The sequence below is a fragment of the Zosterops lateralis genome (genome assembly GCF_965231275.1).
Source record: "Zosterops lateralis genome assembly, chromosome: Z".
Lineage (NCBI taxonomy): Eukaryota > Metazoa > Chordata > Aves > Passeriformes > Zosteropidae > Zosterops > Zosterops lateralis.
Window position 1 is genome coordinate 65518509 of NC_139800.1, and position 12894 is coordinate 65531402.

The following is a 12894-nucleotide window of genomic DNA, read 5'->3' on the forward strand; positions in this document are numbered from 1 at the left end:
TGGGCCTGTTTAGTCCGGAGAAGACTGAGAGGGGATCTCGTTAATGTAAATAAATATCTCCAAGGCGGGTGCCGGGAGGACGGTGCGGGGCGGTTTTGGGCGGTGCGCGGCGGCAGGATGAGGAGCAGTGGCCATGAACGAGAACACGAGAAGTTCCACCGCAGTACGAATATGGAGCATCCTGCAGGGATGGCAGGGAGAGGGAACTCTGCAGAGCCGAGACACTCTTGAGAGAACACGTGGCTTTATTGCAAGGGCCGTGGGTAAAAAGGGCTTTGTCTTCAGCCACCAGCCTGGGCTGAAGGGAAGTCCCAAAGAGAGAGAGAGAGAGAGAGAGAGCGGGAGGGTGAGAGAGGTGGCAGGGTAAGGGAGTTAGGCGAGGTAAGAGAGCGAGTATTTGTAACAATACATTAGATTTTATTTTGTGTTGAATGTTCTAATTTACAGTGACCAACAGAGATACAAAACCTACAGACTTTGCATACAGCCTATGAGAACTACTGTATTACCACATCACTCTATATTCTAAAGGCCACTTTCTTAACTACCTTTTCCCGGATACCTTGTTTGGGCTACACCCTGGGCTCTCTTGGTGTCCCTTTGTTTTTCCTCACTCAACCCGTCTCCCAGTTAATCCCCGTCTTCCTGCCTGCCGTGCCTACATCTCAAAGCTGGCTTTTATTTCTATTTCACTCACAGGTTTTATATTCTCAGTATCTCTTGCCAGGCAATCATATTTGTATGTTTTTCCTGTCCCGTCTTTCCCAACATACGAAGAACTTCTTCACGTCGAGGGGTGGCAGAGCTCTGGAACTGCTGCCTGGGGAGGGCGTGGAGTCTCCCTCTGGACACATTCAAACCCACCCGGACGCGTTCCTGTTGTCACCTGCTCCAGGTGACCGTGCCTTGGTGGCGGAGGGGATGACTCCGAATAGGAATAATTCTGTGATTCTGGGAAACAAAACCCGGCTCCGGTGGCATTCCCGGAGGAGCCGGCAGAGGGTATCACTGCTCTCTGCTGCTGCTGGCATTGCAGCCTCTGATTTCAAGTAGCAGCAGCTATTAGATGCATTTCTCCTCTTGTTCTTCTTCCCCTTCCTTTCCTCGTCGAACTGCCTGAGCTCCATCTGGCTGCTCTTTCCCCCAGCGGGATTGGGGAGAGAATCAGCAAAATGAGAAAACTCGTTGGTTGAGATAAAGACTAAATCATCTATTAAGTTATTAGTATTGCCTATTAAACTATGGGGAATGCAAAATCTGCACACACAAGACAGCTAAACAAGAAATTAATTTGCTGCTTCCCATGACCAGGGAGGTGTTTGGCCATCTCCAGAATGGGGCTCCATCATGTGTAACAGTGACCTGGGGAGACAAATGCCATCACTCTGAAAGTCCCTCCTTTTGTTCTCCCCACAGCTTTGTGTCCTGATAATGATGCTATATGTTATGGAATATAATCAACATTGTGTTCAGCACAAATCCAAAACAAAGCTCCATACTAGCTAATTAGCTCTGCCTCAGCCAAAACCAGCACTCAGAAACACCAGTCCAGCATTACTCTGAAGACACAAAAATTATGTTCATTCACAGTTCAGTTATTGACTGTTAGGCACAGAAAGTGAGAGATGTTTTTTCCAAAGTTATAACAAAGAACACGAGGCTCCATGATAGCCCCAAAAGTAAAAGGGAAGGGCATTCAACCAGGTATAGAAAGAACAATATTGGAAGAAGACTTTGCAGTCCAGTCTTACTAGGAGCAGTAGTAGTATTTATATGTATTGGTGCCTTGCCCGTGAGCAAACTCCACTAATGGTATTTGACAGTGACTTCTGCTCCACTCCCTTTATTGCTGTGATGCTTGAGGTGGTGGGTGGATCACTTTAGCACTGATTTACAGAAATACTTTAGGGAAAGTAAAGTCCACTAACAGTTCTATTGATATGTCTGGACAGAGGAACAGCTGGAAAGGTCTGCATTCAAATGATCAATCCTATTGCAGATGCAAAAAGCTCCATTTTTACCAGAAAGATTAGATGTAGGAGGTTCTTTAAAAGTTATATAATCTGGATTGTTTCAGGTATCTTGCTGCTACTGTTTTTCCCTGCTTTGCTACATTTGCAAACTGCCCCCATGTCCCAGTCCCCATCTCCCATGTGGATTTGGTACCAGGAGCTCCTACAATTAATAAAGAGGAAAAAAAGTGGCTTAGAAAATGCACTTTGACATCTCATGCCTTTTACATGCCTTTACTTTAAAAGTACCATGACATCTCATGGTACTTTTAGCCCCATCATGGTTTCTGAAAAATACCCAACCTGATACAATGAAGAAGCAGATGTGTCAAATGTTACCTAAGTTACAAATCATTCTTGTATGATATAAATCCTTAACATATGAGAAATGTACTACCCAAAGAACATAACGGAGTTTGTAGACAGTGTTCCAGAATAGGGGAGAGAAGAGAGACACATTTGAACATTTCTGCTTTCTCCATTTTGGGAACATTGCTGGAAAACTAGGTTAGCCAGAATATGGACATAAGAAAAAAAATATGTTCATAAGTAGGATTTGGAGCTGTGTATCATTGTCATTTCTTTTTCTTGCTCTGCGTTTTCTAATTTCTTCGAAAAACTAACATGCACTCCTTTCACCCATTAGCTCACATGAAGCAAGCTGAGTTAAAGCTGACACATTCAGGTTATATTTCCCCAAAGATATATCCTCCAGGGAATTTGCATGTTTTGGTGGGAAAGTTGGCAGTAGCTTTTGTCAAGCTCCAAGGGCAATTAAGAGAGCAGGAAGGCCAGACTTAACACTGAGAGGCTCACCCAGTACCCACAACACATAACAGCTCCAAGCAATGTACAGAATCACCCACTGGTGTAGTCAAACTGGTTTTTAATCACTGCTTATCAGTCAGCCTTGGCAGTCAGAAAGGCAACAACAAGATATTTGGAAAATAATCTTCTTGTCTGTTTGCACTGATCAATGAGAGAAGGTGACAGAAAATAAAAAAAGGGGGCAGCCATTTGCGCATTCAGAAAGGGATCTCAGAAGAGTTGGATTGCACAGGCTAAGCAATAGCTGAAAGTGGAGAAAGTTTTGCTAGGAAAATCTCAACAAAGTGAGAATTGCACTGGATAGGAACACACTCTCAGATGCCAAGCACCAGCCAAATCCAGAACTCAATAAACAAATTTATTTACAATTTATATCAATTAGAATAAAGTCTCAGGTAGAGGCTTCAGTCTGCAGTCAAGAGATTGCAGGCTTCAGCTTGCCTAAGTAATCAGAAAAAGGGATTAATTCCACTCAGCCCTTCAATAAACAGATTCTATTTATTCTAAAATCTAAATAATTGTCTTGGTTTGGGAGGACGGGTATCTGCCAGGGAAAGCTGGAGTTTCCCTTGGAATGGAGAATGTAAACACCACTATTCCCCTCCCTCGCCTCCTTTTGCAGTTATAAATTTGCAGTTAGAGGCTTTCAGGCAAAGATTTGGGGATAGGAATAGCAGTTCTTTACTAGTGTGTATAACAAAGCAAACAAAAACAACAACTACAGCATTAATAACAGAACCAAGAACCTTGAGGGCTTTTCTTCACAAAAGCCCAGGGCAGTTTGGTCTCGGTGCCCCTGCAGGACCCTCAGAGCACCAGGTGGTGGCTGGGCCGGCAGGGTGTCCCCGGCGGGCAGGGACAGGTGTCCGGGCGGGGCAGGGCAGGATGTCCCCAGCAGGCAGGGACAGATGTCAGGGCAGGGCGGGGCAGGGCAGGGGTGGGGACAGGGTCACACTGCAGCGAAAGGAGCAGTGCTGAAGAAGCCGCGGCGGCGGGGCAGGGCTGGCCCAGCTCCAGCAGGGCGGGCGGAGGAGCTCAGAATTCCAGGGCACAGAGCAGATGGTGGTGGATTTCCCAGGGCCGGACTCTCTGGTGACACTGAGCTCCTCCCGCAGGCAGCAGCAGCCTGGCCGTGTCCTCTGCGATGCCGAGAGCAAGAGAGCGAAGCTGCCTCCAGCTCTGTCCTCTCCTGCCCCAAACCCCTCATTATCTCCCCCCCCCCCCGCCCCGCCCCCCCCCCCCGAGCTTTGGCCACCTCTTTGTTTTGGTCAAGCACCCTTAGGCACCCAATACTTAGTCTCCTACTAACTTATGGGGAAGAAAAATTCTTTAGAGTAAAAAAAGGAACAAACCTAATCCCCAATAATAATCAATACCATCTAACAGAATAAATCTATTTATTCTAAAATGACCAACAAAGGCTGGAGGTGGCAGGTAAGTGGACTGACAAGCATTTCTTTCTGTAAACAGTATGAGCTGAGCACCCTCAGTTGCTACAAGTTGGCATTTTGGGTCAAATTTGTATGCAAGGAGACAATGCAAGCACTACTCCCATGCTTTGCTCCATGTGTTACATTGTAAAAGATGAGTAAAGAGCTGGCAGACCATCAGGAGGATGGCAATATACTATAGAACCAATACCATATAACCCACATGGAGAAACATGAACATTTAAAATACATTGAAGCAAATTTTAGATACAGCAAATCACCCACACAAAAGTTAATAAAAAATTAGGCTTAAATCTGTATTCATCTCAGTTCCCTGATTGTAAAGGAGAGTGAACCATAAAGATCTGAAAATAATCTGGAAGGGTTTTTAATAAGTAAGAAGCATCATAGGAAAGGGTCACACTTGTGGTGGTGCACAAGACATTATAATAAGATGCACTCTGTAGCAGACTTGCATGAAGAATGGTACCTAAACTATGGAGAGGTTCTCTGAACCTTGCAGAGGAAATAGAAAACACACAGAAAAAGGTAAGCCAATGATCATGTAGTTATTTTATGCATAGAGAGCTGTGGTGGGTCGCTTCAGAAAACTCTGTATCAGGCTTTTTCTTTGCAGTACTTTCATAATCAGATCAAATAATTTATGATCTAAGACTTTGCAAGTAATCATTAATTTAATGCCAATAATATGCATTGTTTTACATACACGACATGGCATGCTACAGGTCAAAAAGTAGGACTTGTTTAGGCAACACTGATCTCAAACAGGCTTAACCAGCTGGTCCAGGTAAACACACATCCCTTTGGGTGTGATCGTCCATTCAAACTTTAAGTCAAGCAGACTGCTGGGGGAAGTCCAGCTCTGGGACCCTCAATACCAGCAGGACATGGACCTGATGGAGCAAGTCCAGAGGACCACAGGGATGATCAGGGGGCTGAAGCACCTCTCCTGGGGAGACAGGCTGAGAGAGATGGAGTTGTTTGGCCTGGAGAAGAGAAGGTTCCAGGGAGAGCTTATAACATGTTCTTGTACCTAAAGGGTACCTACAGGAAAGATGGGGAAAGACTTTTTGGAAAGGCATGTAATGATGGAACAAGGAAGAAAGGTTTTAAACAAAGAGAGTAGGTTTAGATTAGCTATTGTGAAAAAAAAAAAAACCTCTGAACTGTGAGAGTGGCAGGGCCCTGGCAGAGGTCGCCCACAGAAGTTGTGAATGCCCCATCCCTGGAAGTGTTCAAGGCCAGGCTGGACAGGGCTCTGTACAACCTGGTCTAGTGGGAGATGTCCCTGCACATGGCAGGAGGGTCAGAATGAGATGAGCTTTAGGGTCCCTTCCAACCCAAACCATTCTGTGAGTCCATGAAGTACACACCAGTGCTAAATCTACAAGCTGACCTTTAACTCTGGGTTGGTTATAGCAGTGGACCACAGCTCAGGGTGAAAAGACAGTAGAAGTATGTTGAAAACAGTGGAAGAAGTAAGAGAGCTATCTAGTGACTAGGCCAGTCTGATCCTAGAATCAGATTAAATAGCTTAAAACATCAAAAAATAAAGTATGGATTTGTATTAACTGGAAAAATAGAGAAAAAATTAAGACAAAAAAGGAAAATGAAGAATGGAATACCATGAAAAGGACATAACCCTGTAATACACTCTTTTCTATTAGTTTGTTTCATAGCACAACCATCAGCAGACAGGATAGGCAGCCTGCCATTCTGCATAATTCTAAGGGTGCAATTCCCCAGCCCACGTGTGTCTAGTAGCCTGTGACTTTAGATGTCAGCTCTGGTACTGCATGGTAATCTACAGATAGTGGCTACATAGCCTGACAAATGGGCTACTGCTGCATGTGCTTTGGTTCTGGTGGACAGTAGTGGTTTGAGGACACCACTACTTTAAAATCTTTCTAGGTGGAAAGGCATTTATCCTTTTGGTTCCATGGGGTAATTCTGCTACATTTTTTCTAGCTTCCTTCCTCTCCTGCAGAAGCTCTTTGAGCAGGTCATGCAATCCACTTTTAACCTTCCTCTCTAGATCTTTTGTTACAATATTCCTTCCCATCCATATTTTAAGGTTTTTCTGGGAACATGAAAGGTCACTGCCCAATACAGCATGTTCTTCATATTGAGCTGGAAGACTCTTGTAATTTTTTAGTACACTACCCTACCTTTATTTCTATTTGACCTTCCAAATTCTTTCTTCTAAAAACTCATTTTTCTCTTGCCCTGTAACATAGGTATCTTAAACAAAACAACCTTACTGCTATAAAGAGTTTACACAGCACACTGTACTGCACTGAAAACATTTGTCTAGCACAGATCAGCTGGGGGAGCTATTAATGCCACATTTTATTTAGTTTTAAATAAAAAGACAAAAAAGCAGACACTGAGTTATAATGAAAACTCAGCAGGAATTTAGTTTGTTTTAACATTTTTTATTAAATTCTCTTTTTCTATAATACTTTTGTTTCTTACTCGCTCTCCTCCTCAGTCCTTCAGTTTTACAGGTATGATGAAAAAAGACCAAATTTTTAAAGGGACCTTATTAAGTGCAAAGAGAATGAGGATGGGAGAGAGACAAACTCCAAAAGACCAAAATAGATTTCCATGAGGCTTTTGCACTCCTGCAAACCATGATCCAATTCTACAAATCTTCAGTTTGAGAATTGCCCATTTAGGATTTATAAGGTCCTGTACTTTCTCCATATCCCAGCATAATCATAAATAAAATGAGAGTGACACTGCTTTCTGCAAGCTTTGGTGATGCTTACCTTGTTTCACTTTTAACCTTTAGGCACATGAAAACACTAAAATTTCCTTATAAGACAAGGAATTTCTACACAGTAATGTCTTTATACTTGACAAAAAGAGAATCTCAGTTGAATTGCTAACATTTTAATATTGCTGTATTTTAAATTAATGTGCAGAATGTTGTTCTGCTTGAAGCCAAGAATTAAATCTCTCACAGATCCTGTTAAGGACCATTTCTTAGGGCTACATGACACTGTTAGTAATCTTTATTAATTTGAAAGCATTAGTAGATCCCTTCATGCTGGGTAAGTCCCATCCAAACAGAACTGTACAGTGCCCCACATTCTCTGTAAAACCCAAGGCGTATCAGATGGATCCAGTAGAAAAAGAAGGGGAAAGGAAGGGGCTGGAACACATGGCACAGGACAGGGGTCAAGAATCTGAGACTGTTGTGCATCTTCTCAGAAGTGAAGGCTAAGTAGGGACATCAATTGCAACCTTCAGTTGCCTGTTTGGAGGTTAAAGTGAATTGGACCTCCCTCAGAAGTATAAAAAAATCAGGGCAAAGGACAAGATGAAACAGTCACATGTGACATCAAAGGACATCTCAATTTCAAATGTGAGGAAAAACATCGCTGTTGCTGCAGCTGAGCACAGTGAAGGGCTGTACAAGGAGGCTGCAGAACTTCCATCCATAAATATTTTCAGATCCTAGGGTGTCCAAATCCTGAACATCAGGATCTAGCTTTAGCATTAGGCATATTTTGAGCAGAAGACTGGACTACATAACCTCCAAAGATCACTTTTAACTCTATTTTTTAATTCCATTTAAAAGGAAGAAACCCTGTATCACAAAACGAACAAAAGCAAAACTAAACAAATTACAATTACAAGACAACCCTTTTGACCAGGGTTATGGGCTAAATATTATTTTCCCTCTTCTCTTCACCTCTGCTTTAATAAGACAGTTACAGGAAAGAAGAAAATGTATTTCAGCAGTTAAATTTAATTCTTTCAAAAATGCCTTCCCCCAGTATATTGACAGCTCCAAAGCACAATGCAGTGTTTACATTTAAAATTCATTTAGGTGAAGGTAAGACATATTCAAAAGAAGACTGATTAGTATTTTCTCGCACACCCAGGAGCAACACAGATTCGAAGAGGGCATAAAGAGTCCCAGTCCTGGTTATAATGCTGAGTCAGACGCAGAGGAGTTGCTCAGAAGGGTCAGCCCAGTCGAGGAAGTTTCCAGGACTACATCACAGCGAACAAATTATATTTAGTTGGCAAGAACACTGCGCGCACCATAAACTGCCGGATACAGTTACAGCAGGGCGCTGCCGCACTCGCCACAGTCACACAGCCCTGCTGGGTACCGGTGAATGGTCACAACCTTCCTCCTGCGTCACGGCAACCCCACCATCTGTTTCAGACTTGTCTCACCGTGTCTGAAATGGATGGCTGATGTTGGGGGTGGGGGGACACTGTGGCAGTCACAGGCAACCGGAGCCGGGTGGTGCCTGGCCTCCTTCTCCTTGCCATCTCTGTTTGATTGCTTGAGCAAGGCGCACCATCCTTGCAGGGATCTATGTCCCTGGCCCCCCACCGGGATTAAAACCGACCCCTGCCGGCGGGGCAAGGAGGGCGGGCGGCTGCAAGGGGGCGACACCGGCTGCATCCCGCCCGGAGCCCCCCAAACCACGGGGGAGCAGGTCTGCCCCCAGCCCTCCCTTTGGCGCAGGGGCGGGCTGGGCGGGCCCCAGGGCGGGCGGAAGATGGTTGCCGGGCGCTGTCCCCCGCCCCCGGGCGCGGCGCCAGGGGATGGGCGCTGTGTTTCGGGGCGGCGCCTGCGCTCGGCCGCGGGGTGCGGGGCTGCGGAGCCCAGCCCAGCCCAGCCCAGCCCGGCCCGGCCGAACCGAGCGGCACCGGCGCCATGACCGCGGCCATGCGGCAGCGCTTCGACCGCTTTCTGCACGAGAAGAACTGCATGAGCGCCGTGCTGGAGCGCATCGAGAAGAAGACGGGCGTCAGCCGCACCTACATCGCCATCGGTGGGTCCCGCTCCCCGCGCCCCGCCCGCCCCTCTCTCTCCGCCGGGCGCTGACCGCTCTCTCCTCTCTCCTCAGGCATCCTGGGCGCCGTGGCCGTCTACCTGGTGGTGGGATACGGCGCCTCCCTGCTCTGCAACCTCATCGGCTTCGCCTACCCCGCCTACATCTCGTGAGTGTCGCGGCTCCTTGTCCCCCTGTCCGCGCGGTGTTTCCGGGCGCCGCCCGCCCCTGGGGTTGCAAAATCGCATCCCCTGCGGCCGTGCCGAGCCCCTCGGGGGCGGCAGTCCGGGGCCGTGCTCCCTCCCAAGTGGTGTTTTTGCCGCCCTGAGCAGGCAGAGGTGCCAGGTGAGGAGCGAGGCTTCTCCCAGCTGGCGGGTGCTACGTCAGGAGCTGGGTTTGGGAGGCGCCGGGTGGTTTCCACACTTGGTAACCGGTTCCTGTAGCGGGTTGTGCACTGAGGTTGGGTTCCCCAGCTTTGTCATCTCCAGCAGGAAGGCAGATCGTGCCTGGCTGCTGGTGACGGGAGGAGGGAGGGGTCGCCGCTGTGAGGGGGGCTGTTCAAACCCGCGGTGATGGTTTGACCGGGGGCGCATTGTCAGTGTGTGCCTGGCACAGGGCACTGTGATGGGCTGGGGACAGGGAGGCATAAAAGAGTGCTGTTTACTCCAAACCGACCTCGCTGATGAGGGATGGAGGAGAGAGAAATGCTGTAGCTCTTCTCGAGCGTGAAAGACTTTTAAATACTTCCTTTTTCAGAGGAAGGGCTCCTTAGATATTCTTTAAAACAAAGTAACTGTTACCTTTCACACGTCATATAGTCCTTTAGACTAAAATGCATTTCCTGGTAGGCAGGACCACAGTCGAGTATGATCCTAAAGACTGCAGGAACACACTGAATAAAACCGTCTGTGTAACCTAATACATCTATCAAATGGAAGTCCTTCCCAGCAGGACTGCTATATTCTTGAAACACAGTGCTTGCCTTTTATGTAACTCTCTTTAAATACAGTCAGCAGCTTTTAAAAATATGTTCTCTGTAATTGGATCCTGGGCAATACAAAGTCTGTTGGGTTTTTTTTTTTTTTGGTTTTTTTTTTTTTTTTTTTTTTTTTTTTTTTTTTTTCAGAGATATGAGAGGTTGACTTCTTTTTTAGACTCTTGAAACATCCTGTGGTTATGATGCTGTCTTGGTTTGGCAAGACAGGTATCTGCCAGGGAAAGCTGGAGTTTCCCTTGGAATGGAGAATGTACCCACTCCTGCCTTTTCCAAATCGTTATCATTTTGCAATTAAAGGCTTTTCAGGCAAAGATTTGGGAATAGGAATAACAGTTTCTTTACTAGAAATATTAAGAACACGAATGTAGTTGTATAAAAAAACCCCAAGCAAACAAAACAAACAGAAAATTCTAGAAACCCTGACAAGAGTCAGAAATACAACCTGACACCCTGTGGGTCAGGGTCCTGGATGCAGTCCACAGTGAGCCCTCCTGAACTGGCAAATGTGGTTCTGTTGGAGTAGAGATGATCCAGTAGAAAAAGGGTCAAGGGATAGTGAGATGGGTCTGGTCTTCGTCTGGGAATCCAGTGGGAACGCTGGATATCGGGTCCTCCTATGTCTCAGTTTTTTCCTAGGTAGGAAATGTTTGGCTTCCCCCACTGAGTGGAGCATCTGACAATGGGATGATGTCATGTGTCATGTCACTGATGAGCCTTAATGGCCCATTAACAGAAGGTATCCCCGTGGAGGGAGGACAGGTCCTGGAAAGAGATACGGAACCATACCCCACCCAGTTTTAACAGCTGGCCCATTATTAGAAGGCACCTGCCCCCTCCCTCCTGGAGTTACAAGAGATAAAGAAAAAACATTTTCCCAACAGCTTTCAACGGATGAAAGAGAATACACTTTTTTTTTTTAAATTACATAGCCCAAGACAGATGCTTAAAACCAGACAACGTTTTTCTGAATGCTGTTCCTGCTGGTCACTAATTTTGGAGATTATAGGCCAAGAACTCTGGACAAACTTACGTTTTGTTTCCTAGATGATAATATCTAGTGAAAAGATTAATTTAAAAGTATTCTTTTGTTAAAATCTGAATGGGGAAATATCAGCCAACAAACCTTCAAAATATTGAAATGGTTGTGTAGGAATTATGTTTATGTAATATTTTGTGTCTGACTTAGGTCACTTTTAAAATTTTGTAATTGCTTCCTAAAATCCTATTTAATTTTTAAAATTTGTTTTAAAACTTGTTTGGGATTATATTTTAATCCTTCCATTATGCAGTGATGCTGAATAAATTGATAATACAAACTCGTGGAACTGCAGAAGCAAGGCAGTAGCAAATCAAATATGAATAATAAGTTTCATTAAGAATTTTTTTTCTTTCAAATCTGGGAGGCTTTTTTAATATTTTTGTAGAGTATCTCCCTTTTTCGTGTTGAAACGTGATTTAAAATGTATTTTAATGTGAAAAGTTACCTCCCAGATCTTAATACTGTGGTGTGTTTCAGGTTTTTTAGTTGTTTGTTTGTTTTGTTGTTTTTGTTTTGTTTTAATAATGGGAACAATGTCCTTGGCTACAAGTTTAACTTAAACAAAAAAGAACTCAAATATAATGCCAGTTCTGGTTTTGGTGGAGTTTTTTTTATTTGATGTAGTGGTTCTTTTTGTTTTGTTTTCCCCAGTATGTGGTCAGGTAATGCTTGACCTTTAGGTGTCTTTTTAATGCTGGAAAACAAGTATAGTAGGAAATTATAATCCTAGGTGTAAATCTAATTTAAAACGTCTGTGGTGTGCTGAATGCCAGTGTCTTTCAGTGGCAGCCTGTTGACAGCACATGTGGGTGGGCTCAATCCTCTCCTCAGCCGTTCCCTTCAATTCTAGAACTGATATGTAGAGTTTATTCACATTTCAGTCTGCCTGCTTTTGTTTTGGCTGCTCTGGGGTCACGTACTGTAGTCAGGGTGCTGCCTAGTGCCGTCCCGGTGCTTATAAAGCATAGACCCAAAGCATAAAGAACACTACCCAGAGTGGTTTGTTTATTCCTCTCTGCTATTTGCTCTGTCCTCCTTCGAAAGGCAGATGAAGAGCCTGCTGTATCAACTGACAGTAGTGGATTTGGTTCCTAGCGTTGAACAGAAAACAGTTTTCAGCTGTTCTCATCAGCTGCACGCACCCTCAAATGCCTTTTGCTCTAAAAGCTGTGGCTTCTGAAAGAGGTCAGGAACTGTAAATCGAATGTATTGTGCAGGGTGTTAGTTTGATGTTTACACAGGTGTTTCAACAATGAAACCAAACCTGAAATGTCTCAGAAAGGCATTGAAAAAGGAAAAGCAGATTATTTTTCCTTGGTTAATTTACTTTTTTCAGTCACTGTATCATTTCTCCACTGTCAGTGACTGAATTGATTAGGTGAAAAATAATGTTTGGGTTGAAAGGAACCCTGAAGGTTCAGCCCACCCTGCCATGGTCAGGGACAAAGTAGTGGGTCGAGCTCTTCAAGCTCTTCGTGAGCAGAAAAGGCACTCATAAGGAGTGGGACAGATGTCTGTGCTCTGCAAGGGACGTTAAGTCTTTACTTGATGTTACAAACATCAGATGTTTTAAACAAGTGAAGCTGTTTAAAATGGCAGACAGGCTGCCTGATGGGTGAGCTACAGGCATGTTCCAAGTCTGTTCTACTGGGATTTCTGTTCTGGGTTACTTTAGTCATGGTAATTACTGTCCATCTCTGTGCTTTTGTGAAAGAAAATATATTGGAGTCATAGCAAACCCAGAGATCGTCAGCTCAGAGTGAAG

General features: G+C 44.8%; 1 protein-coding gene across 2 annotated transcripts in view; it reads left to right on the forward strand.

Moving 5' to 3' along the window:
• Positions 1-8930: 8930 nt before the first annotated feature.
• Positions 8931-12894, forward strand: part of REEP5 (receptor accessory protein 5) — a 19799-nt gene continuing 15835 nt past the window's right edge. For both annotated transcript variants that reach the window (XM_083883761.1, XM_083883762.1), the window contains exons 1-2: positions 8931-9093; positions 9169-9262. In XM_083883761.1, the coding sequence (XP_083739887.1) occupies positions 8976-9093; positions 9169-9262 (212 nt within the window). In that variant the 5' untranslated portion in view covers positions 8931-8975. The remainder of the gene's footprint in view (positions 9094-9168; positions 9263-12894) is intronic.